This window comes from Artemia sp. Qi Xiang Cuo, chromosome 8 (assembly GCF_049724085.1).
Source record: "Artemia sp. Qi Xiang Cuo chromosome 8, ASM4972408v1, whole genome shotgun sequence".
Taxonomy (NCBI): domain Eukaryota; kingdom Metazoa; phylum Arthropoda; class Branchiopoda; order Anostraca; family Artemiidae; genus Artemia; species Artemia sp. Qi Xiang Cuo.
This window is the reverse complement of record NC_142801.1, coordinates 13,277,245-13,304,829: the sequence shown is the minus strand read 5'-3', so window position 1 is coordinate 13,304,829 and position 27,585 is coordinate 13,277,245. Positions and strand designations below refer to the sequence as shown.

Sequence of the window (27,585 nt, the reverse complement as noted above, 5' to 3'; positions counted from 1 at the left end):
TGATAAAGTTTAGTTCTGCTATTACGTTGGAACCAGGACAAATACTTAGGGCTCGATTGACTAAAGATATTACAACAGCTCTTTTAACTTTGATGGGGTGGTTTGATTTTAAAGACAAATATGTTTAATTTTGTGTCGATTTTCAATAAATTGTAAAATTGAGTTTTTCAAAGCTACGAATAACTAACACATCTAGGAATGGGATTTTATTTACGATTTCGTTTTCTAAAGTAAACTGTAAATTTCTATTGTATGTATTAAGGTGATCTAAAAAACCCTTAAGTTCGAATTCCATATAGTTCCAGAGTGAAATTACGTCATCCATGTAGCGTCCCCAAAAGATATGTTTCAAAAAATACGAATCTAATGCCCAATTTTGCCCAAAAAGTGACAATCAAACTTTTATATATTAATATTTCAGCTATACAACCAACAGCCATCGTATAAAAAAAAAAACAAGAAAAAAAACTACATAGATAACAAGAATTAGCAGCTTAAACAAAACTGCTCAACATTGTAATTTTACGTGCTCATTTTTCAAAGTATTTTGACTGTGTAAAATTGGCTTTATAAATTGAGCATTGATCAGAGGGATACTTACTGGTATCCAGGTCTGTTGTCTAGGTGGTGTGAAGGAATCCTATTTTCCCCAACTTGAGAGACTGAATCTAGAGTACTTTCTTCTGCACTCACCAGCTAAAAATATAGGATATATTATCTGAAAAACATGCAGAAATTGGAAAGCCTATGGCAAAAAAAAATCACTCCTTAAAATAACTTGTTTAGTACCCAAACATAGTATTTTTGGTATTTCCCAGATTTATGGCAAAACAACTTGCAATCTCCATATCCTTCCCACAAAAATAGCACCCAAAGTGACATAAAAGGAATGAATAGTATAAAAGGTGCCAATTGCTGTAACAGAGGTCCACGCGCAGAATCCTGACTTATTGAAAATTAATAATTATTCCCAATTCATAAAACTTCGCCCTCACGACCACCCCTTAAGAAAAAAGGAGGCGGAATATTATTATCTGTATGCAATCATCTTTTCCCAGAATAATTCACACCTCCAACGTTTAAAACTATGATGAAATCATTTGGATAGGTGTAAGACCCAAAGTTTTACCACGTCCTTTTAATTTGACTGTGTTGATATTTTTTTCTCCCCAAAACAAATGCTGCACAAAGACAGCAATTCAAGCAACAGTTACATAATTGAGCCGACTTTGTCCTCTGTAAATACCCAAACGCCAGTATTTTTGTGGTAGGTGATGCTAACGACCTAAAATTAAACTCCTTAAGTAATTTCCTGAATTTAAAACAGATAGTAAAAATACCAAAAAACAAAGGAAATTCTACCCTTGATCTGATTTGCACAATTATGCACATTTTTATTGCCCACCAATCCCTTTACCCCCTATAGGGAGAAGCTACCATTTTTTCTATTAATGAAACCCCTTTCCAGTTTCCATCAAACATTCTCTGTTTCTGAATTCTCTTACTGGCCAACTACCAATTAGGGTCTTTTCGATTTGAATCATAGGCAGCGCAATAGCGCTACCTAAGTAAAGAACGATGTTGGCACAATGTATTATTTATTTTTTTTTTCATACCCGGGCACTTCGTATCGAAGGATTTGTCGTAGAAACTTCGAAAAGGGCTCATTCAATTGGAAATTGAAGTGGCTAGCGCCCTTTTTAATAGTCGAAAGGATTGGAGGGAGACTAGGCCCCCCCCCCCCGCCCAACATTCCCCTGAACACATCCAATACAAATTTTGAGATAGCCATTTTGTCCAGCGTAATTGATTTCCAGATAGAATAGATAATTTTTGAGAAGGACACTCCCCCACAACCCTCAGGGCAAGGGTTTTAAGTTATGCCCTGAGGGCATATAAGAGCGATATTGGCACAATGTCTTTTTTTTCTTTTTTTTTCCTTTAGAGCAGGGCACTTCGTATCGAAGAAGTTGTCGTAGAAACTTCGAAAAGGGCTCATTCAATTGGAAATTGGAGTGGCTTGTGCCCTTTTTAATAGTCGAAAGTGATTGAAAGGCAACTAACACCCGTTCAACGCCCATCATTTCCCAAAACACATCCAATCAAAATCTTGAGGCAGCCATTTTGTTCAGCGTAGTTGATTTCAGGATAGAAATTATGTTTTGAGGAGGACACTCCCCCACAGCCATCAGGGCAAGGGTCGTAAGTTATGCTCTGGGGGCATATTAGGCTTTAATAGAAGGAGTTGCCGTAGGAACTTCAATAAAGGCTCATTTGATTGGAAATTGAAATGGCTAGTGCCCTTTCTAATAGTCGAAAGTAATTGGAAGGCAACTAACACCCCTTCCACGCCCACAATTTCCCCAAACACATCCAATCAAAATTTTGAGATAGCCATTTTGTTCCACGCAGTTTAAAGTTCAGGAAATTATACATTTGAGCAGGATAATCCCCCCAAAGTGTTCAGGGCAAGGGTTACAAGTTATGCCCTGGTGGCATATAAGCTTTTATTGAAATCTTTGTCGTAGAAACTTTAAAAAGGGCTAATTCGATTGGAAATTCAAAGGTCTAGTGCCCTTTTTAATAGTCGAAAGTAATTTGAGGGCAACTAACCCCCCTCTCACGCCCACCTTTTCCCCAAACACATCCAATAAAAATTTTTAATAGCCATTTTGTTCAGCGTAGTTGATTTCCAGATAGAAATTATGTTTTTAAGGAGGGAACTCCCCCACAGCTCTCAGGGCAAGGGTTATAAGTTATGCCCTGGGGGCATATAAGGTTTTTATAGAACGCATTGTCGTAGAAACTTCAAAAAGGGCTCATTCGATAGGAAATTGAAATCGTTAGTGCCCTTTTTAATAGTTGAAAGTTATTGGAAGGAAAGTAACACCACATCCAGGCTCACAATTTCCCCAAACATATCTACTCAAAATTTTTAGATAGCCATTTTGTTTCATGCAGTTTAAATTTCCTGAATGTATATTTTTAAGCAGGAAACTCCCCCATAGTCTTCAGGGCAAGGGTTATAAGTTATGCACTGGGCGTATATAAGTTTTTATCGAAATCTTTGTCGTAGAAACTTAAAAAAGGGATCTTTCGATTGGAAATTCAAAGGGCTAGTGCCCTTCTCAATAGTCAAAAGTGACTGGAGGGCAACTAACCCCCCTCTCACGCCCACTTTTCCCCAAACACGTCCAATCAAAATTTTTAGATAGCCATTTTATTCAACGTAGTTGAAAGTTTTGGAAATTAGGTCTTTAAGAATGACAACCCCTTCCCCCACAATCCTCAGGACAAGGGTTGTAAGTTATGCCCTGGGGGCATGTAAGGTTTTATAGAAGCGATGTTGTAAAAACATTAAAAAGGGCTCATTCAACTGGAAATTGAAGGGGCTAGTGCCCTTTTAATAGTCGAAAGTGATTGAAGGACAACTAACCCACCTCTCACGCCCACCATTTCCCCAAACACATCCAATGAAAATTCTGAGATATCCATTTGGTTCAACGTAGTCGAAAGTTCTGGAAATTAGGTCTTTTAGGATGGTAGCTCCATCAGAGCCTTCAGTGCAAGGGTTGTAAGTTATGCCCTAGGGGCATATAAGGTTTATATAGAAAGTTGTTGCAAAAATTTCAAAAAGGGCTCATTTGTTTGGAAATTGAAATTGACTTTTTTAATAGTGGAAAGTAAGTGGAGAGTAATTGACCCCCCTCCCACGCCCATTATTTCCCCAAACACATTCATTCAAAATTTAGAGATAGCCATTTTGTTAAAGGTAGTTGAAAGTTCTGAAAAACCTGTATTTAAGGATGAACCCCCCCCCCAGAGTCCCCAGGGCAAAGGTTGTAAGTTATGCCCTGGGGGCATAGAAGGGTTTTAAAGTTAGAGTTGTCGTAAAAACTTCAAAAGGGCCTCATTCAAATGGGAATTGATAGGGCTAGTGCCCTTTTTAATAGTTAAAAGTGATTGGAGGGTAATTAACCACCCTCTCACGCGCACCATTCCACTAAACACATCCAATGAAAATTTTCAGATAGCCATTGTGTTCAACGTAGTAGAAAGTTCTGTAAATTAGGTCTTTAAGGGTGACAACCCCCCCCCCCCCCGCCCTCAGGGCAAGGAGTGTTCGCTTTGCTCTGGGGGCATATACTTGTTCTTTAGAAAGTTTTTTCGTAGAAACGTCAAAAGGGCTCATTCGATTGAAAATTGAAATGGGTAGTGCCTTTTTTAATAGTTGAAAGTGATTGGATAGCGACTAACGCCCCTCTCATGGGAGATGGGAGAGCGACTAACCATTTTCCCGAACACATCCAATCAAAATTTTTAGACAGCCATTTTGTTTAACGTAGTTGAAAGTTCTGTAAATTATGTCTTAGAGAATGACAGCCACCCTCACAGCCATTAGGGTAAGGGTTGTAATTTATGCCCTGGGGGCATATAAGGTGTTTATAGAAAGCATTTATAGAAAAAGGGCTCATTCTATTGGAAATCGAAAGGCCTAGTGCCATTTTTAATAGTCGAAATTGATTGGAAGGATTTAAATTTTTATAGTAAAGTTCGTTGGGGGTATATTGTATGATTTTTTTTTTTTTTTTTTTTTGTTTAGACTAGGGCACTTCGTACCGAAGTAGTTGCCGTAGGAACTTCGAAAAGGGTTCATTTGATTGAAAATAGAAAGGGCTGATGCCCTTTTTAATAGTCAAAAGTGATTGGAGGGCACCTAATCCAAAAAGAGCCTCAAGGGCAAAGGTTGTAATTTATGCCCTGGGGGCATATAAGGTGTTTATAGAAAGCGTTTTCGTTTCCAAAAGGGCTCATTCGATTGGAAATCGAAAGGCCTAATGCCCTTTTTAATAGTCGAAAGTGATAGGAAGGCTTGACATATCGATATGGATATAATGTATTATTTTTTGTTGTTTTTGTTGTTTAGACCAGGGCACTTCGTATCGGAGTTGTCGTGGGAACTTCGAAAAGGGCTTATACAATTGAAAATAGATAAGGGCATCGACGATTGAATGATAAATAAATTAAACCCAAAACGAACAGAAATTACAATAAATAACCGAGTCAAACTCAAAACAAGCAGAAATTAACATAAGTTGGGCTCAAAACCCCTATGCCTTCCCAAGGCTAGAATCTAATTTGTACTTTACTGAAAAAAAAATACAAATGAATATGCATTGTCAGTTTAATATACATATACTGATATTTAGTTATCAAAGTGTTAATATTATTTTATTTATTAAAGTTATAAAATTAAAAAAATTTATATTTTTCAGTAAAGTGCAAATTATGTTCTGGCCTTGGGAAGGCATAGGGGTTTTGAGCCCAACTTATTTTAATTTCTGCTCGTTTTGAGTTTGACTCGGCTATTTATTTTAATTTCTGTTCGTTTTGGGTTTCATTTATTTATCATTGCTGATCTGCGGTAGTTTCACGCTTCGTAGATTATTTGATTTTTTTTTTTTTTTTGCTCATTTTTTTGTTTAATAGAGTTCTTTACTTTTCTTTGAAAAACTTATTTTGTGGAAAAAGTTTTTTAATTAATCACAAATGAAAACTGGTTGTCTCTCATGAGGTAAAACAACATTGCTGATACAGTTTTTAACTTTAAAAAGCTGATTAAAACCAAATACACAAACTCTATCCCTGAAAAACGGGTCAAAAACTGTTCTAAGGGCAAACCATACATCATGTCAATTGAAAAAATTAGTTAAAATTCAACTGGCTTTACTGAAACATGGTAAAACATCAGAAACTAACTCACCGCGTAAACATACTAAAATGGAGAATGTAAATCTGCTTCCTCATATCATAAGCATCAGGTAAAGCATTTGTTCTTTACTAAGCCCAAATAATGGTATAATCATAGGCAGCACAATAGCGCTGCCTAAGTAAAGAACGATGTTGGCAAAATATTTTTTTTTTTTTTTTTCTTTTAGACTTTTTTTTTTCTTTAGACCAGGGCACTTCGTATCGAAGGAGTTGGCGTAGAAACTTCAAAAAAAGTTCATTCGATTGGAAACTGAAAGGGCTTGTGCCCTTTTTATTAGCCAAAAGTGATTAGAGGGCAACTAACACCCCTTCCACGCCCACAATTTCCCAAAACACATGCAATCAAAACTTTGAGATAGCTATTTTGTTCAACGTAGTTGATTTCTAGATGAAAATGATGTTTTTGAGGAGAAAACTCCCCCCACAGCCCTCAGGGCAAGGGTTGTAAGTTATGCCCTGGGGGAATATAAGGTTTACATAGAAGGCGTTGTCGTAGAAGCTTCAAAAAGGGCTCATTCGATTGGAAATTCAAAGGCCTAGTGGTCTTTTTAATAGTCAAAAGTGATTGGAGAGCAACTAAGCCCCCTCTCACGCCCACCATTTCCACAAACACATCCAATTAAAATTTTGAGATAGAAATTTTGTTCAACGTAGTTGAAAGATCTGGAAATTATGTTTTAGAGGAGGACACTCCCACCCCACAGCCCTCAGGGCAAAAGTTGTACATTATGCCCTGGGGGCATTTACGGTTTTCATGCAATGTTTTTCCTAACAAACTCCAAAAGGGGATCATTCGATTAGGTATTGAATGGTTTAGTGCTCTTTTTCATGGTTTAAATTTAATTGAGGGCAATTAACCCCTTTCTGGCGCACAGCATTTCCCCAAACACATCCTATCAAAATTTTGAGATTGACATTTTGTTCAACGTAGTTGAAAGATCAAGGAATTATATTTTTGAGGAGGACACTCCCCCCACAGCCCTCAGGGCAAAGGTTGTAAGTTGTGCCCTTGGGGCATATAAGGTTTTTATACTAAGGGTTGTCGTATAAACTTCAAAAAGGGCTCATTCGATTAGAAATTCAAAGGGCTAGTGGCCTTTTTAATAGTCGAAAGTGATTGGAGGGCAACTAACTCCCCTCTCACGCCCACCATTTCCCCAAACAAATCCAATCAAAATTTTGAGATAGACATTTTTTTCAACGTAGTAAAAAGGTCCGGAAATTATGTCTTTTAGGATGACACTCCTCCTACAGCCCTCAGGGCAAGGGTTGTATGTTATGCCTTGGGGGCATATAAGGTTTTCATAGAAAGGCTTGTTGTAAAAACTTCAAAAAGAGCTCATTCGATTGGAAATTGAATAGGCTAGTGCCTTTTTTTATAGTTGAAAGTAATTGGAGGGAAACTAACCCCCCTCTCACGCCCACAATTTCCCCAAAAACAAGTGATTGCAGAGCAACTAACCCCCCTCTCCTGTCCACCATTCAATCACATCCAATCAAAATTTTGATATATCCATTTTGTTCAACGTAGTTAAACGTTCTGGAAATTAGGTCTTTGAGGATGATAACCCCCTCAGAGCCCTCAGGGCAAGAGTTGTAAGTTATGCCCTGAGGACACACAAGGTTTTTATAGAAACTGTTTTCGTAGAAACTTCAAAAAGGGCTCATTTAATTGGAAATTCAAGGGGCTAGTGGCCTTTTTAATGGTTAACAGTTATTGAAAGGAAACTAACCCCCCTCTCATGCCTCCTATTTACCCAAAAACATCCAATTAAAATTATAATAAAGACAATTTGTTCAATGTAGTTAAAAGGTCCGGAAATTATGTCTTTGAGGATGAAACTTCCCCTACAGCCCTCAAGGCAATGGTTGTAAATTATGCCCTGGGGGCATATAAGATTTTTTTTATAGAAAGCGCTGTCGTAAAAACTTCAAAAAGGGCTCACTCAATTGGAAATTGAAAGGGCTAGTGCCCTTTTTAATAGTTGAAAGTAATTGGAGGGCAACAAAACCCCCTCTCACGCCCACCATTTCCCCACACACATGCAATCAAAACTTTGAGATATTCATTTTCAACGTAGTTAAAAGTTCTGGAAATAAGGTCTTTGATGATGATAACCCCCTCAAGAGCCCTCAGGGCAAGGGTTGTAAGTTATGCCCTAGGGGCATATAAGGTTTTTATAGAATGTGTTGTCGTAAAAACTTCAAAAAAGCTCCTTTTATTGGAAATTGAAAGGGCTAGTGCTCTTTTCAATAGTCAAAAGTGATTGCAGAGCAATTAGCCCCTTTCTCACGTCCACCATTCAATCACATCCAATCAAAATTTTGAGATAGCCATTTTGTTCAACGTTGATGAAAGTTCTGGAAATTAGGTCTTTGAGGATGACACCCCCCCCCCTCTCACAGCCTTCAAGGCAATAGTTACAGGTTATGCCCGGGGGGCATATAAGGTTTTTTTTATAGAAAATGTTTTCGTAGAAACTACAAAAAATGATCATTTAATTGAAAACTGAAAGGTCTAGTGCCGTTTTTAATAGGCTAGTCAAAACTGATTGGAGGGCAATGACCCCCCCCCTCACGCCCACCATTTCCCCAAACACATCCAATCAAAATTTTGAGATAGCCATCTTTTACAACGTAGTTAAAAGTTCTTGATATCATGTCTTTGAGGATGATAAACCCCCTCACACCCCTCAGGGCAAGGATTGCAAATTATGTCCAGGGAGCATATAAGGTTTTTATAGATAACGTTGTCATAGAAACTTCGAAAACTTCAAAACTTCGAAGGGTTAGTGCCCTTTTTAATAGTCAAAAGCGATCGGAGAGCGAAAGCCCTTCATTTCCCCAAACACTTCGGATCAACATTTTGATGTAGCCATTTTGTTCAACGGAGTTGAAGGGTCCGTAAATTATGTTTCTGAGTATGACAACCCCCTCACAACCCTCAGGGTTAAGGTTGTACGTTATGTCCTGAGGGCATATAATGTCTAATAAAAAGTTTTGTCGTATAAACTTCAAAAAGGGCTGTTTCGCTTGGAAATTGAGATGGCTATTGCTCTTTTTAATAGTCGAAAGTAATCGGAGGGAGAATCACCCATCCCCCCCACGCCCATCATTTCTCCAAAGATTCCCGATCAACATTTTGATATGGCCATTTTGTTCAACGTAGTTGAAAGATCTGGACATTGCGTCTTTGGGGATGACAACCCTCACCCCATAACCCTCAGAAAAAGGGGCGTAAGTTATGCCCTTGGGGCATATAAGGTTTATTATAGAAAGTTTTGTCGTGGAAGCTTCAAAAAGGCTCATTCGATTGGAAATTGAGAGGACTAGTGTCTTTAGTGTCTTTTTTATTAGTCAAAAGTGATCAGAGGGCAAATGCCCCCCTACATGCCTATCATTTCCTGAAACACTTCCAATCAAAATTCTGATATAGCCATTTCGTTTAGTTTATCAGAAAGGTCTGGAAATTATGTATTTGAGGATAACAAATCCCCCCAGCCCTCATGGCCAGGTTTGTAAATTATGCCTTGGGGACTTGTAGGGTTTTTATAGAAAGTGTGGTCACATAAACTTTGAATGGGGCTCACTGGATTGGTAATCAGATGATCTAGTGCTCTTTTTAAAAGTCAAAGTGAAGTCAAAAAATTCTTTTACATGTTTTCACTTTTATAACTTTAAGAAATCAAAAATTAATTAAGAGTGTAACGAATAAATATCAGCACATATATATTAAACTGACAATGCATATTCTTTTCAGTAAATTCATTCGATTTTTTTTCAGTGAAGTACAAATTATATTCTGGCTTTTAGAAAGCATAGGGTTTAGAACCCTACTCAGATTAATTTCTGCTCGTTTTGAGTTCGACTTATTTTAATTTCTGTTTGTTTTGGGTTTCATTTATTTATTGATACTGATTTGTGGTAGTTGTGTGCTTGGTAGATTATTTGATTCTATTTTTGATCATTTTTGGTTTAATGGAGTTCTTTACTTCTTTTTTTTTTTTGAAAAACTTATTTTGTGCAAAAAGTTTTTTTTTTATCAATGCAATAAAAAATAATTATTGGAAAACCCAAAATAAAAGTGACTTTTATGTCCAAAAAGAGCTCTTAGTTACAACCGATGATCAGAACAAATTCCTTTCCCCATTGTACAAAGCCTCCCTCCCCTCACTTTAGATACTCCTCTTAATTTGAACTCTCTCCCTTTTCCCTTTATCTCGCCCTTAGACGTTGAGACAAAAAATGAGAACATAAATAAATGCAGCACTCGTCCACTAGACATTCCGACTGAACTAATTAAAGCCTTCGCTGACAATCTTTCGAAACCTTTGTCCATACTTTTTAATGAAATTACCTCTAAATATAAATTCCTACTTTGTTGGAAATTAGGTTTAATCGCTCCTATGAAACAGAAATGTAACAAGCAAGATTTTCCACCCCATGGTATCCACCCCATTACACTTACTCTCCTTTTCTCTAAACTATATAAAAGGTTTCTAACCCAGTGGTTGAAAGTAAAGATAATTCAAAATATTGATCAGAGGGAATTCAGAAACTTACACTCTGCATCCCCCACCCACTATCTTGTTCACCTTATGGGCACAATATGCAGGACACTTGAAAAACCCGATACATGGCTCAATATTATTGCAGTGGATTTGTAAAAAGCTTTTGATTTAATTAACCACAATATATTGGTAGAAAAACTATCTAATGATTTTCAATTTAACCCATTTTTTAATCAGAACAATTGTGTCTTTCCTCTCCTATAGAACCCGAGTTGTCGAATACTTCAATGCATATTCTGATACCCTCCTAATTTACAAAGGAGTGCCCCAAAGAAACCTCTTAGGTCCAATTTTATTTCTCGGAATGATAAATAACCTTGGTGTCGACTTGTCAGATAGATGGAAATTTGTTGATGATATAGCAGCCTTTGAAATTTGTTTCAAAAATCTAAAAAGTAGCCCAATGGGTATCCCGAAGCAAATATAATATGAAGCTGCTACTAACAATATGACAGTCAACCCTATAAAATCAACAATATTAACAATTAATTTCCTTAGGACTCCCCTTCTTTTACCTGCCCAATACCCCCTGAATATCCTAAATCCCATTGTTTGAGATTCTAGTTTTCATTTATACCCCAAATCCTTGAGAACGTTTATCCTATTTGGCATCCTGGTATCTCCATTGAGCTAAGAAATGTGGTCAAAGAAATAATTTATTTGAAACAATATTTCTGATGGATGCTGATGGAGCAATAATTTTTTGTTTGTTTAAGCTTGAATTCTGTCTTCGGTTATAAAAATAAACACAATAAACCCTACAAAAAGATCTTTGTCAAACTAAAAAAAAAAAAGAAAAAAAAAGAAGCCAACATGAGTTTTTGTTAAAATAGCACATTATATATGTTTTACTTTGCACCTCTCTTAAATTTTCCCTCAAAATCTGTGATTTCGTTACATAAAGAGTCCAAGCGGTATACTATCCTTGGTATCTTTGAAGATTTGCAGATGAAATTACTATTATTTGTGAAATATTGTACTATATAAAATATATAGATTTGGAAAACTGAAGGACATTTAAAGAATTTTAGATGTGTAGTGAACTTTAAATAAAATGAGGAAAGTGTGAGCAAAATGAATGAGCTTTTAGAGGTTTTGTGAGTTCGGGGTGCTAGAATAGGTCTGAAAATCAATTTTAAGAAGAATAAGTCACTAAGGCTAGGAATAAGTGAAGATGAAAAGGTGGGTGACGTTTGGTAACGAACAAATCGATCAAGTGGGCAGCTTCACTTACCTTGGTAGTATTTTATAGGAAAAAAAGGTGGGTGTCTGTTGATATTTGAATTAAAATCAAGTTGCCATCAATCCATGGCTAATTGGAGAAAAAGCTAAGACAGATAGGCCTAGTTTGAGTGAAACGCAAAGTGGGCATAAGCCTTTTTCAGGATTATAAAAAATGATATAAAATAGCCAAGGATCAGGGTGTTTTTTCACTGCTGAAAAGAGTTTGAAAAAATAGGAAAATACGTCTGCAAGCCAAGATTAGAATATTGGAAGCTAGAGTGATGACAGCAGTCAGATATGGTTTTGAAGCATGGGTGCTCTGAAAAACGGAGGAAGATTTGCTAGATGTTTTCCACAGAAATTGCCTACATATTGTTTTAGGTCTTCAAATGACTGAATGCATTTCAAACAGTAGGCTCTACAAAAATTGTGGTTAAATCCCACTTTCTAGGGTTATAATGAGAGAAAGGTTGAGATTGCTAGGGCATGTTCTATTGATAAAGGATGACGGATTGCCAAAGATTGTCCTTTTCAGCCAACTGCCCAGGGCTAAACGGAAAGGAGGTCGTTTGTAGCTGGAGTGAGAGCATGTTGTGAAGAAAGACTTAAGGGAAGTGGGAACTTCCTGCGAGGGCGTAAAGAGGGGGGCTTTAAATACATTGGAATGGAGGAGGAGCGTGCGTAGCTGTGTTGGCCTCAGGCGGCTTGGTGCTGTGGTGAGCTGTTAGTAGTAGTAGTTAATGCAATTGACAGGAAATTCGTGTTATTATTATTGCAAATTTTCTGCTGCAATAATGCCAAGAATTTTGAACTTCTCACAAGAAAGTATGCTTTTGTTATTTTTTGCTTCTTGGACTGCAACATTATAGAAGTGATCTTAAAAAGAAATTGGAACTTTCACCCCTACTAGGATCATTTAAAGTATAAATATTATTTTGCCCCTGTTAGTTTATAATAAAAGTCGACCTCTTTTTGGATTTGTAATATAAGGACTTTTTTTGAATATTGTAATATAACACTCTGAAAACCAGTTTGTGACCATTGTTCCTCACAAAGTGCCCCCTACTGGGAAAATTTGGTCCAAATATTCCTACTAAAAAAACTTATTAGTTCTTAGGGTGCCAGGACGCCTAGTTTTGGAAGTACTGGCTAAGATCATAATAGACCAAATATTTACCCATGAAACAATGCGACCATTGAAACAAGGTAATCTTGCATCATCTTCAACTATTTCTTCTTTGACAACACTGCAAAAGAAAATCTATATTAGTGGAAAAAAATCACACTAATAAACATAATAGAAACATATATTTGCAAACAACGAGAGTTTTCCCTTCCCCCGTGATATGTCTGAAGCCCCCCTTCCCAGAAAAACTCAACAATTTAAAGGTCGCCTAAAACTGCAATTTTTTAAATTCCCCCCCCCTCTCCCAGGAAAAAGGCCATAATACAACCATTCTACCCGCCCCCCTCCCTTCCTAAGAGTCAAACCTCTTCGCACCTATTTCGCAAACCTCTATCGCCCCTACATTATTTATTTATTTACTAAAACGAAACTGCAGTAAGCCATATACTTGTTGCAATAAAAAAAAAATACAAGAAATCCTAGATACTATGAAACAAATCTGACACACAAAGCACAAATGGGGAAAAGCAATCATGCATATTAACAGAACCACTATACTGAATCAAACTCTTTGGCACAAAATAACAGCCATCTGCATTACGTGCATTTCTTATTTATGGCCTCCAAATTTCGTTTTCTCATATTTCTTCTGCTTTTACTTTATTTTTGAACATGTTTGACAGTATTCTTAGGCTTAAGTTTATCATTGCATTGCTATCATTCCTATTTATGCTTTTGCACTTAGATTGAAGCATATTTTGCTTTTAGATATAAAAAATTAATTGATTAATTAGAAAAGACTGTTTTTTTTAGTAATTAGAAGAATTTTTGGCTGGCCATTCATTTAACAGAACCTCTGCTCACAATAGAAGTTGCTTTTAGATATAAAAAAGAAGTTATTGGATTAAATAGGAAAGACTGTTTTTTTTTTTATAATTAGAAGAATTTTTGCTGGCCATTCATTTAACAGCACCCCTGCTCACCATAAAAGTTCCTTTTAGATATTACCTCAAATTGCAACTAGGAGCAATCTAAAGGTTTCTTCTTGTAGAGCTCTAGAATGATGACTAGTTGTATGCAGGTTCACTGGTGACCAGGTGCTGTTACATCTTCAGTAGCATCCCAATTAATTTTGCACTCTTTGCAGAACCACTCAACATCTAGCCTTCATTTAAAAACAAAAATAGATTCAGCAGTAACTGTTTCATTAGATAGTTTGTTCCAATTATTGACGATACGTGTTGAGAAGAATTGAGGTGATGACCTCTAGTTCTTGAATTGGTACCAACAGTATGGAATAATGCTGGGATTAGTTTTAGCCCTCAATACCTTAAAGGCTAAAATGGCATCCCGTGTATTTCTCCTGTAAACAAGTTAGGGAGATTCAGCTTTGATAGTCTTACAGGGTAGGAAAGCTCTTGCATGTCAGATATCACTTTAGTAGCACATCTCTGCACATCTTCAAGAACTTTTATGTCTTTTTTAAAATATGGAGAGGCAAGAGACATTCTAACTTCAAGCTTAGGATGCAAAAGTCCCTTATAAAGAAGACTGATGACTTTAGGGGAACGAGAGAAAATAGTACGCTTAATCAGTCCCAAGGTCGAACTAGCCCCAGCAGCAGACCTCTTAGCATGAGTGCAGAATTTTAGTTCATTGTCAATAGTGACACCAAGATCTTGCTCATTATTTACAGAGGAGAGTGGGTGACCTAAGAAAAAATAAGAGCAGCAAGGATTCATTTTGCCAAAGTGAATGATATGGCATTTGGCAACATTGAATTCAAGAAGCCAGGCCTCAGCCCATTGACCCAGCAGTAGAAGATTATTTTGTAGCAGGGAATGATCTTCACAGGACGAAGCTGGTTCAAGAAGCTTCAGGTCATCTGCATAAAGGGTTGATTTACTGCTGTAAATGGAACGAGCATCATTGATGAAAATATTAAATAGTGTAGGACCCAAGACACTTCCCTGAGGAACTCCACTCAGAACACGCATTGAGGAAGAAAGAATACAATTACCAGAGTCGTCAAATAACTGAACACGTTGATTTTGCAAATAAAGAAAATCAAGAGCCCAGAGCAGGGATTTCTCTTCTAGCTTTACTGCGTGTAAGTTAATTGCAAGTCGATTGTGATATACTTTGTCAAAAGCTTTAGAAAAGTCAAGCAGAATCATGTCAGCAGGCACCCTAATATCAAGCAAGTTGGTAATGTGATCATATAATTCAAGGAGATTGGTGTCAATAGATCTTCCAGAACGAAAGCCATGTTGTGAACTATGTAAAACATTGTTTGCTTCAGGGTGTTTAACAACTGCAGAGTTGATCATTCTTTCAAGAACCTTAACAACTTCTGATGTCAGGCTGATGGGTTGGTAATTTTTGGCAAGGTTCTTTCTACATTTTCAAAAAATAGGAATGATATGTGCAGTTTTCCAGTCCTGAGGTAGTCTAGAAAGATTTAATGATAAATTGAACAGCAGGGAAAGAGGTTGACAAAAAAAATGCATGACTTTCGTTTAGGATACGTGGGTGAATGCCGTCTGGGCCAGGAGATTTATTCAGTTTGAGGAATGTAAGTTCTTTTACAACCAAAGTATATGTAATCAGATTTGGTTCAATATTATGTGATACATCATATAAAGGAGGTGTAGGATATAGAATACTGGAGTTGAACAAAAAAAACAGAAGAAAATATTGTTTGAAAATTTCGACTGTCAGTTCAGGATCTGCAAATGATTGACTATCATGCAGAATATCTGAGACTGTGCCTCTGCCCCTATATTTTGAGTGGCATAGCGGCAGATATGTGTATAGTCATCCTCAACATCCTTAGCCAATTTGTCCTCAAACTCTCTCTTAAACTCCTTGATTTGGTTGGTTGTCTGATTACAAAAGTATTTGAAGACAAGATAATTTTCTGTGGCCTTATTTTTTCCATAGCAATTCCCTTCTCTGTGTTTTTGATTGTTTAGCTTGCTTACTCTAATGGTTAAAAGAGGTAAACTCTTTGCCTGTTTTACCTGAAAAATTCTGTATGACTTTTCCACATTTATAATTCCCGTTTTTGCATTTGACCAACTCTCCTCAATATCATCAGTAATAAGCGTTTTCCAGTTGACTTTGGCAAGTTTATCAGAGTTTATTTTGTAGTTTACATATTTTTGTTGCTTAGAGGAAGGTTGTTTGGTATGCAGACATAGCTCTGAAATAATTACTACATGGTCACTATTACCAACAGGTGTGGTTATTACATTCTTAATAAGTAGGTCAGGGCTACTGAGTATAACCAGATCATGAGTCTTGGAGACTTTAACTTCCCTGTAATAAGTTGGTTATGAGATTGTCTGACAGAGAGAATTATCAGAGAGGGCAGACAAAAAAGGAGAATCTCTATTGCAAAAACCAGATTGATCAATTCATGGTATTTCAGGAAGGTTAAAGTCCCCCATAAGGACAAGATCATAGCTGGCAAGTTTGGACATCACATGAGACAACATAGCAGCCAAATTACATTCAGAGCGCAAAACACATGGAGCACTGGGGCTTCTATAAACAACACCCATTACAACTGAAATTATTTGATTGTGTAATTTAATCCACACAGACTCAATTCCATCAGTATTCAGAGAATTGAACTGAACGAGACTAACATTTAGTCCATCTCTGATATAAAGACACACTCCTCTGTGGCAAAGTGGGGAATTCAGATTAGAAAATAGTTGGTAACCATTGATTTTTATTTCATCAGGAGTTAAGACTGACAAGTTGTTTTTTGGTGAAACTTCTGTAATTGCTGCAACATCCACTCCTTTAGATTTCATAAAAAAGGAAAGTTCAGAAAGCATATTAGGGAGGCTATCAACATTAGAGCTAAGGAGCCTCATTCCCTGAGAGGTAGGAATCTGAGAGGATGCAGGAGTTAAAGGACTGGTAAGGTTGTTGGATAATGCACTATGAAATGACAAAAAGAAACACCAGGTAAGCAAGTTGCTGTTGTAGAAACAGGAGAAATGTCAGCATCAGAGAGGGAAATATTATTTATTATGTTCACTACTAGACCATTGAGAGACAGAATTTGATGATGCAAGTCCATAAGCACTTAAACAATTAACAGAGGTAGGAGGCAAAAACATTAGTGGGACATTGGAGCAGTTGGGGGATTGCTCCAACTGGCAAGTTTTTTTGAATGATGGCATCGTTAGGATTTGTTAAATCTGCCTCTCCCTTAGCTTTTCTGCATTTCAGCTCCTCAACTAGAGCTTTGTGTTTTATGCGATCTTCCTAAGGACTATCACCATAGAAACTGATTGATCCCTTTGTTTCAAAGGATTTCCGTATTATTTGCCTTCTAAATTCAGTTGATGGTACAGATAAGAGAAGAGGAGGAGGGCGGCTACCAGATGGTTGATGGCTATTAGAAAGTCTTTTTACTTGGGCTGGGGGGGGGGGGGGCACCAAAACCAATTTTATGACAAATATTTTTTTTTTTACTTTATATTGAAAAAAAACATTAAAATTATAGTAAAATTTTGAACTGATGAGCTTTCAGCAATTAATATCATTATACATCAAATATTCAGTTTAATTTATTAGCTCTTTTTAAATTTCTTAATGACGAATAAAGTTTCCCCACAAACAAGTGTTTGGATACTGCATCCTTTCCTAACTGTGAATAAAAACCAAAATCCTACTGCGTCATTGGTGCTTAACTGAACACAGATTATATTACAAATATCTTTTCGAGTTCTTACAGCATTGAAAATAAAAATACAATTACAGTGAAATAAATTCTTGAACTGATGGATCTTTCATCAATTAATATTGATGATATTCATATACATCAAATATTCAATTTGATGTTGTTTATACTTTCCAAGACTGTTCAGGACGCATATAGTTTTCTGTAAAGTGCCAATGACGGAGTAGGTTTTAGACTTTTACAGTGAGAGAAAGAGGTGATACCCAAACTCTTGTTTGTAGTGATTTTTGTTTGTTTCAAGCTTGATTTGCATATTCAATTTAAGTTTCACTCGTTTTCAGATTTATTTATTAATTTACATTAATATATATTGTATGTTTGTTTGCATTGATTGTTTATTTAATTTCTGTCTGTTTTAAGTTTCATTACTACTTCAATAGGAAAATATTTTTTTCGTTTTAAGCTTGATTTTCATATTCAATCCAAGCATTACTCGCTTTAAGATCTATTTATTCATTTATATTATTGCTTGTTGTATGCTTTTTGCTATGATTGTTTATTTAATTTCTGTTTGTTTTGGGTTTCATTTATTCTTTAATAGTAATTTCTGGTTGTGTTTAGTTTGAATTTAAACAGGTAATTGTAACAACATATCATAAGTTTAAAATTGCCATTACATTTCTTTGAAAAACATAATTTTAGATCAGTTTTTTTTAAATTATTTTTGTTTTTTTTTTTTTTAAAAAAGTTTAAAGTTTTTAAAAATTCCTCATTTCAAAATCAAATAAAAAAAAAATCAAATATTCATCAGAGTGTCAAAACTGATATCAAAGTAACAATATAAAATTGAAAAAATGGGTTTGTGGCAACCTCAGAATTTTTATTATGTGATGTTTGAACTATTTTTAACAAAATTCCTATCTTAAAATTGTTATCGGATGGGTTTGGGGAAAAAGGCTGTAGGGGAACTAGATTAAGCTTTGGGTCTTTTTTGACTCTTTAAAAGTGAACTAGAACTTTCTATTTTCAATCAAATGAGCCCTTTCTGAAGTTTATACAAGTATCCCTTCTATAAGAACCATATATATCCCCAGAGTATAACTTACAACTCCTGTCCCTGGGCCCTGGGGGGGTTGTGTAGACCCTGCAGTTTTAATATCTGATGGTTGAACTATTTTTAACAAAGTGGTCACCTTAAATTTTTATTGGATGGGTTTATCCATCCAATACACCCAAAGGCGGGGAGGGCAGGAGGGGCTAGTTGCCCTCTGATCTTTTTTCACTCTGAGAAAATGAACTACAACTTTTAATTTCCATTCAAATGAACCCTCTCTGAAGTTTATACGAGCATACCTGCCATAAGAACCATATATGCCCCCAGAGCAATACTTACAACCCCTGCCGGGCCGGGGGGGGGGGGGGGGTTGTGTGGACACAGGAGTTTTTCTTATCTGACCTTTGAACTATTTTTAACAAAATGTCCATACATAAAAGAGTTTTTGTTATATGATCTTTGAACTATTTTTAACAAAATGGCTACCTCAAATTTTTTATCAGATGTATTTGGGGAAAAAAGGCTTAGAGGGGGGGGGCAGTTGCCCTCTGATCACTTTTGACTCTTAAAAAGGGCACTAGAACTATAGATTTTCAATCGAATGAGCCCCCTTTGAAGTTTATACAACGACCCCTTCTACATGAAGTGCCTCTGGGAAAAAATAAATGGAGTGTGGGGAGAGGCTAGCTGCCCTTCAATCACTTTTGACTCTTTAAAGTGAATTACAACTTTCAATTTCCAATCAAATGAGCCCTCTAGGAAGTTTATACAAGCATCCCTTCCATAACAATCATATATGCCCCCAGGGCATAACTTACAATGCCTACCCCCAGGCCCTGGGGGCTGTGTTAATGCTGAAGTTTTTTTGTTATCAGAACTTTGAACTATTTTTAACAAAATGTCTATCTCAAAATTTTTATCTGATGCATTTAGGGCGTGGAGGAGGGAGGGGGGGGGGCTAGTTGCCCTCCAATCTCTTTTTACTCTTAAAAAGTGAACAAGAACTTTCAATTTCCAATCAAATAAGCCCTCTCAAAAGTTTATACGAGCATCCCTTCCATAAAAACTATATCTGCGCCTAGAGCATTAGTCATAATGCCTGCCTTCGGGCCCTGGGGGGTTGCGTCGACAAATGAATTTTTCTCATCAGACCTTTGAACTATTTTTAATGAAATGGCTATTATAAAAATTTTATTGGATGCGCTTGGAGAAAAAAGGGTGTTTAGCAAGTTGCCCTTGGAAATCTTTTGACTCTTCAAAATTGAACTACAACTTTCAATTTCCAATCAAACGGGCCCCCTCTGAAGTTTATACAAGCATCCCTTTCACAACAACCATATACGCCCCCAGGACAATACTTACACCATCTATCCCCCAGGCTCTGGGGGGGGGCGTTTTTGTTATCTAATTTTTGAACAATTTCCAAAACACTGGCTATCTCAAAATTTGTAACAGACAGGTTTGGGGAAAAAAGAGCGTGGGGGGGCTGCTAGTTTAACTCTCTTGACTCTTAAAAAGTGAACTAGGCACCCTAATATCAAGCAAGTTGGTGATGTGATCATATGATTCAAGGAGATTGGTGTCAATAGATCTTCCAGAACGAAAGCCATGTTGTGAACTATGTAAAACATTGTTTGCTTCAGGGTGTTTAACAACTGCAGAGTTGATCATTCTTTCAAGAACCTTAACAACTTCTGATGTCAGGCTGATGGGTTGGTAATTTTTGGCAAGGTTCTTTCTACATTTTCAAAAAATAGGAATGATATGTGCAGTTTTCCAGTCCTGAGGTAGTCTAGAAAGATTTAATGATAAATTGAACAGCAGGGAAAGAGGTTGACAAAAAAAATGCATGACTTTCGTTTAGGATACATGGGTGAATGTCGTCTGGGCCAGCAGATTTATTCAGTTTGAGGAATGTAAGTTCCTTTACAACCAAAGTATATGTAATCAGATTAGGTTCAATATTATGTGATACATCATATAAAGGAGGTGTAGGACATACAAAACTGGAGTTGAACAAAAAAACAGAAGAGAAATATTGGTTGAAAATTTCAACTTTCATTTCAGGATCAGCAACTGATTTACTATCATGCAGGATATCTGGGATTGTGCATCTGCTACTATATTTATGAGTGGCATAATACCAGAAAGATTTAGGGTTATCCTTAACTTCCTCAGCCAGTTTTTCCTCAAACCTTCTCTTCAACTCCTTTATTTGGTTTGTTGTTTGATTACAAAAGGATTTGAAGACTAGATAATTTTCTGTGGCCTTATTTTTTCCATAGCAATTCCCTTCTCTGTGTTTTTGATTGTTTAGCTTGCTTACTCTAATGGTTAAAAGAGGTAAACTCTTTGCCTGTTTTACCTGAAAAATTCTGGTGCATGACTTTTCAACATTTAGAATTTCCATTTTTACATTTGACCAACTCTCCTCAATATCATCCGTAATAAGCGTTTTCCAGTTGACTTTGGCAAGTTTATCAGAGACTATTTTGTAGTTACAACGACCCCTTCTACATGAAGTGCCTCTGGGAAAAAATAAATGGAGTGTGGGGAGAGGCTAGCTGCCCTTCAATCACTTTTGACTCTTTAAAGTGAATTACAACTTTCAATTTCCAATCAAATGAGCCCTCTAGGGATTTTATACAAGCATCACTTCCATAACAACCATATATGCCCCCAGGGCATAACTTACAATGCCTACCCCCAGGCCCTGGGGGGCTGTGTTAATGCTGAAGTTTTTTTGTTATCAGAACTTTGAACTATTTTTAACAAAATGTCTATCTCAAAATTTTTATCTGATGCATTCAGGGCGTGGAGGAGGGAGGGGGGGGGGCTAGTTGCCCTCCAATCTCTTTTGACTCTTAAAAAGTGAAAAATAATTTTCAATTTCCAATCAAATGAGCCCTCTCCAAAGTTTATACAAGCATCCCTTCCATAAAAACTATATATGCGCCTAGAGCATTAGTCATAATGCCTGCCTTCCGGCCCTGGGGGGTTGCGTCGACACATGAGTTTTTCTCATCAGACCTTTGAACTATTTTTGATGAAATGGTTATTATAGAAATTTTATCGGATGGGTTTGGAGAAAAAAGGGTGTTTAGCAAGTTGCCCTTGGATATCTTTTGACTCTTAAAAATTGAACTAGAACTTTCAATTTCCAATCAAATGAGCCCCCTCTGAAGTTTATACAAGCATCCCTTTCATAAGAACCATATACACCCCCAGGACAACACTTACAACGCCTCTCCCCCAGGCTCTGGGGGGGCGTTTTTGTTATCTAATTTTTGAACAATTTACAAAACACTGGCTATCTCAAAATTTGTAGCGGACAGGTTTGGGGAAAAAAGAGCGTGGGGGGGCTGCTAGTTTAACTCTCTTGACTCTTAAAAAGTGAACTAGAACTTTCAATTTCTAATCAAATGAGCCCTCTATGAAGTTTATAAAAGCATCCCTTTCATAAGAACCATACATGCCCTTAGGGCATAACTTAGAACGCCTTCTGCTGTGCCCTGGGGGGTTCTGTTCAAACCAGATTTTTTCTTATCTGACCTTGGAACTATTTTTAACAAAAGGTCTATCTCGAAAATTTCATCAGATGGGTTTTGAAAAAGAATGCGTGGGGGGGGGGGGGCTAGCTGCCCTCAGATCTCTTTTAAGTATTAAAAAGTGAGCTCAAACTTTCAATATCCAATCAAATGAGCCTCTCTGAAGTTTATACAAGCATCCCTTTCATACAAATAATATATGCCCCAGGGCATAACTTACAATGCCTGCCCCCAGGCCCTGGGGGGGTTGTGATGACACATGAGTTTTTGTTATCTGACTTTTGAGCAATTTTTAACTTAATGGCTATCTCAAAATTTTTGTTAGATGCATTTGGGGAAAAAGAGACGTGGGGGAGGGGTAGTTGCCCTCAAATCTCTTTTGACTCTAAAAAACTGAACTAGAACTTTCAATTCTTAATCAAAAGGGTTCTCACTGAAGTTTTTACGAGCACCTCTTCAAAAAGATCCGTATAGTCCCCAGGGGTATAACTTATAACGCCTACCTTCGGGCCCTGGGGGGCTGTTTTGGCACATGATTTTTTGTTATATGGTCTTTGAACTATTTTAAAAAAAAGCTATCTCAAAGTTTGTATTGGATGGGTTTGAGGAAAAAAGGGCATGGAAGGGGGGCAGCTAGGTGCCCTCTAATCTCTTTTGACTCTTAAAAAGTGAACAGAAACTTTCAATTTCCAAAAAAATTATCCCTCTTTGAAGTTAATATGAGCATCCCTTCCATAAGATCCATATCTGCCCCCAGGGCATAACTTACAATGCCTGCCCCCAGGTCGTGGTGGGTTGTATTGACACTGGAATTTTTGTTATATGATCTTTGAACTATTTTTGACAAAAGAGCTATCTTAAAATTCTTATTGGATGCATTGGGGAAAAAAGGGTTTGGGGGGGGGGGGGGTGAAGCTGGTTACCCTCAAGTATCTTTTGATGCTTAAAAAGTGAACTAGAACTTTCAATTTCCAATCAAATGAGCCCTCTCTGAAGTTTATATGAGCATTACTTCATTAAGAACCATATATGCCCCCAGGGCATAACTTATAACCCATGCCCCTGAAGACTGCAGGGGGAGTGTCCTGCTCCAACATATAATTTCCAGAACTTTCAACTATGTTGAACAAAATGGCTATATCAAAATTTTGATAGGATGTGTTTGGGGAAATGGTGGGCGTGGAAGGGGTGTCAGTTGCCTTAGAATCACTTTTGACTATTAAAAAGGGAACTAGCCATTTAAATTTCCAATCAAATGAGCCCTTTCTGAAGTTTCTACAACAACCTTGTCTATAGAAAACCTTAAATGTCCCCAGGGTATAACTTAAAACTCTTGTGCTGAGGGCTGTGGGGGGAGTGTCATCCACAAAGACATAATTTTGGGAGTTTTCAACTACGCCGAACAAAATGGCTGTCTCAAAATTTTTATTGGATGTGTTTGAGGAAATGGTGGGCATAAGAGGGGTATTACTTTTCCTCCAATCACTTTTGACTATTAAAAAGGGCAATAGCTCTTTGAATTTCCAATTGAATGAGCCTTTTTTGAAGTTTCTATGACAATGCCTTCTATAAAAAACTTATATACCCCCCAGGGCATAACTTAAAACCCTTGCCCTGAGGTTTGTTGGGGAGTGTCTTCCTCAAAAACATATTTTCTATCTGGAAATCAACTATGCTGAACAAAATGGTAATCTCAAAATTTTGATTAGATGTGTTTGGGGGAATGATGGGCATAGGGGGGGGGGCTAGTTACCCTCCAATCACTTTTTGACTATTAAAAAGGGCACTAACCCTTTGAATTTCCAATCAAATAAGCCTTTTTTGAAGTTTCTACAACAACGCCTTCTATAAGCCTCAGCCACAAAAAACCTCAGTTGGTTTTTTGTGGAGTTCCTCAAGGGACTATTTTAGGTCCAATTTTATTCCTAGTCATGATCAACAACATTGCCAGTGATATAGAAAGTAGATGGAAGTACGTTGATGACTTAAGCATAGTAGAAATATGTGATAAAGGTGACTCCAGCAGAGCTGCGGCAATCATCGAAAAAGTGAGACAGGAGTCGGCGTCTTCACTGATGACCGTGAATGAAAAAAAGAGCAACAGTTTACCGTTTTATTTTATTAAGAATTTTAACCCTACTTTTGATCCCCCTGCCCCTGAACAACAAATTGTAAATAAAACTAAATTACTAGGAATAACCATTACTTCTGATCTAAAGTGGGAAGCGCTCACTACAGAGTTGGTAAAGAGAGGTAACACTAGCTTACAAATGTTAAAATTAATGACAAAATTTTGCGTTCCACCAACCCATCTTTTAAGAATTTACTGTACTTTTATTAGACTGTCTTTGGAGTATGCTGCCCCTGTGTGGCATTTCGGCTTAACTCTGGAACAATCTGACCACATCGAAAGAATCCAGAAACGTGCTCTTGTTATAATTTCCCATGGACCTGAAATTCCATATTCTGAACTATTAGTTAAATTTGAGTTGGTTTTGCTGGAGCAAAGGAGGCTGAAGCTGAGTATGGATTTTGGCAAAAAAATGCCTTGATAATAATAAACACGGTGATATCCTTCCCTCAGAATTTATCCCTAAACAACCACCAAGGGTTGTTGCGGGACCAGTCCCAAAGCTGACAAAAATAAAAGCCAAACATTTGTGGTACAATAGAATGTTTGTTCCCAGTTTTGTGAACAAGTACAATGTTACTCTCTAAAAAGTAGCATCTTTATTTATGTTTATTTGTGTATTTTTATGTATTAATATGATGTATCTTTATGACACATTGACCTATGATATGTATTTATGATGCAAACCGTAATTTGGCAATTGCTATGAAAGTGGTTTTATTAAAAATGATTTGATTTGAAAAGCCTTATATGCCCCCAGGGCATAACTTAAAACCCTTGCCCTGAGGTTTGTGGGGGAGTGTCCTCCTCAAAAACATATTTACTATCTGGAAATCAACTATGCTGAAGAAAATGGTAATCTCAAAATTTTGATTGGATGTGTTCGGGGGAATGATGAGCAAGGGGGGGGGACTAGTTGCCCTCCAATCACTTTCAACTATTAAAAAGAGCAGTAGCCCTTTTTCAATTTCCAATCAAATGAGCATTTCTTGAAGTTTCTACAACAATACCTTCTATAAAAACCTTATATGTCCCCAGGGTATAACTTACAACCCTTTCCCTGAGGGTTGTGTCCTCCTCAAAAACATATTTTCTATCTGGAAATCAATTATGCTGAACAAAATGGCAATCTCAAAATTTTGGTTGGATGTGTTTGGGGGAATGATGGGCGTGGGGGGGGGGGGGCTAGTTGCTCTCAAATCACTTTTGACTATTAAAAAGGGCACTAGCCCTTTGAATTTTCAATCAAATAAGCCTGTTTTGAAGTTTCTACAACAATGTCTTCTATAAAAACCTTATATGCCCCCAGGGCATAACCTAAAATCCTTGCCCTGAGGGTTGTGGGGGAGTGTCCTCTTCAAAAACATATTTTCTATCTGGAAATCAACTACACTAAAAAAATGGCTATCTCAAAATTTTGATTGGATGTGTTTGGGGGAATGATGGGCTAAGGGGGGGGGGGGGGGCGAGTTGCACTCCAATCATTTTTGACTATTAAAAAGGGCACTAGAACTCTCGATTTCCAATCGAATGAGCCCCCTTTGAAGTTTGTACAATTACCCCTTCCATATGAAGTGCCTCTGGGAAAAAAAATATAATAATAATAAAACATTGGAGCTGTATGGCCTTTACTATAGGCGATGCTATAGCATTGCCTCTGATTAGAAGAACTATTTGCTGGTCATTCATTTAACAGCACCTCTGTTCACAATATAAGTTCCTTTTAGATGACTCACAATAAAAGTTCCTTAGACTGATGGCTTTAGGGGAACAAGAGGAAACAGTACGCTTAATCAGTCCCAAGGTTGAACTAGCCCCAGCAGCAGTCCTCTTAGCATGAGTGCTGAATTTTTGTCCATTGTCAATAGTGAGACCAAGATCTTGCTCATCATTTACAGAGGAGAGTGGGTGGCATAAGAAAAAACAAGAGCAGCAAGGATTCATTTTGCCAAAGTGAATGATATGGCATTTGGCAACATATTAATTTGTTTTAGATTAATTAGGAAAGACTGGTTTTTATAGTAATTAGAAGAATTTTTAGCTGGCCATTCATTTAACAGCACCTCTGCTCACAATAGAAGTTGCTTTTAGACATAAAAAAAAGTTAATTAGTAAAGACTGGTTATTTTAGTTATTAGACAAATTTGTTACTGACAATTTGTTTAACAGTGCATGTGCTCACAATAAAAGTTCCTTTTAGACATAATTTTTTTTAATTAATCAGAAAAGACTGGTTTTTTTATAATAATTAGAAGAATTTTTAGCTGGCCATTGATTTAACAACACCTCTGTTCACAATAGAAGTTGCTAATATGAAAAAAAAATATTTCATCAATTAGAAAAGACTGGTTTTTTATAGTAATTTGAAAAATTTTTGGCTGGCCATTTATTTAACAGCACCTCTGCTCACAATAGAAGTTGCTTTTAGATATAAACAAGTTCCCATTTCCCTTAAATCTTTCCTTATGACATCCTCTTATCTCATTTGGGAACAACCTGCTTTTGTTTGGCCTAAAATGGTTGGCTGACAAGGACAACCTTTGGCAATCAGTCCTCCTTCATTAAAAAAAACAAAAAACAATTGACTCAACATTATAGATACCTTTTATTATATAGAGCATATTAATAGCGTTAGTTTTGCTCCTTAAATACTGAAGTAAAGGCAACTTTAAATATTTCAAACATTGTCAATAATTCAACCAGGAGAGGTACACAACCCTCTTGGTATCAAGTCTTTGGATTTTTTTTAATGCAAAAATGGTTAAAGCTATATGTGGGATATCAAAGGTGTGATATTCAACAATTGAAAAGAAAGAAGGATCATGTAAATATATTTTTTTTTTTTTTTTAGCATCAAAGCAAAATACTTTATTAAATATTAACTTTTTAAGATCATATGGATGAAAATAATTACCCATCAAACAAATCTACTTAATCATTTCTATAATAAGTGTAATCAATATAAATAATTTCTTAATAATATCTTTAAGAAGATTATTTCACTTACTCTACATTAGACTATACTTAGGTGCATTCATGATACTATAAAACATAGACAAACACAAACAAATCCAATGACCACTAGGCATAACAACAACAATATATTGGGTAGGCTACTACATGCTTCAACTAATTGCAAAATTAAATGATAAAATTTTCCACACAAAAGTGGTCTGAATCAGACCCATTCCTTATTTTTCCTATTTTGCCAATTTTTAAAATGTGTACCCCCTCCTTTTAAAAAGTATGCCTTCCCCCAAAACAAACACCTCCTTTTAAACAGTATGCCTTCCCCCTAAACAAACACATGCATATAATCCTATGGACATTTCAACCACTCTGAGTTGTTGATATAAGTGGCTTTACAGCATCATTGTTGAAAACGCATCTGAATTGGATAACTGTATAAATGAATTTCACATAAATGATGATAAGATCTAGTCAAGAGTTGAAATTT

General features: G+C 36.7%; 1 protein-coding gene across 2 annotated transcripts in view; it reads right to left on the bottom strand.

Annotated features, from left to right (window-relative positions):
- Positions 1-27,585, bottom strand: part of dsh (Segment polarity protein dishevelled) — a 92,296-nt gene that overhangs the window by 62,496 nt on the left and 2,215 nt on the right. For both annotated transcript variants that reach the window (XM_089093220.1, XM_089093221.1), the window contains exons 2-3: positions 12,745-12,814; positions 602-696 (exon numbers count right to left, since the gene is read on the bottom strand). In XM_089093220.1, coding sequence (XP_088949346.1) covers positions 602-696; positions 12,745-12,814 — 165 coding nt within the window. The remainder of the gene's footprint in view (positions 1-601; positions 697-12,744; positions 12,815-27,585) is intronic.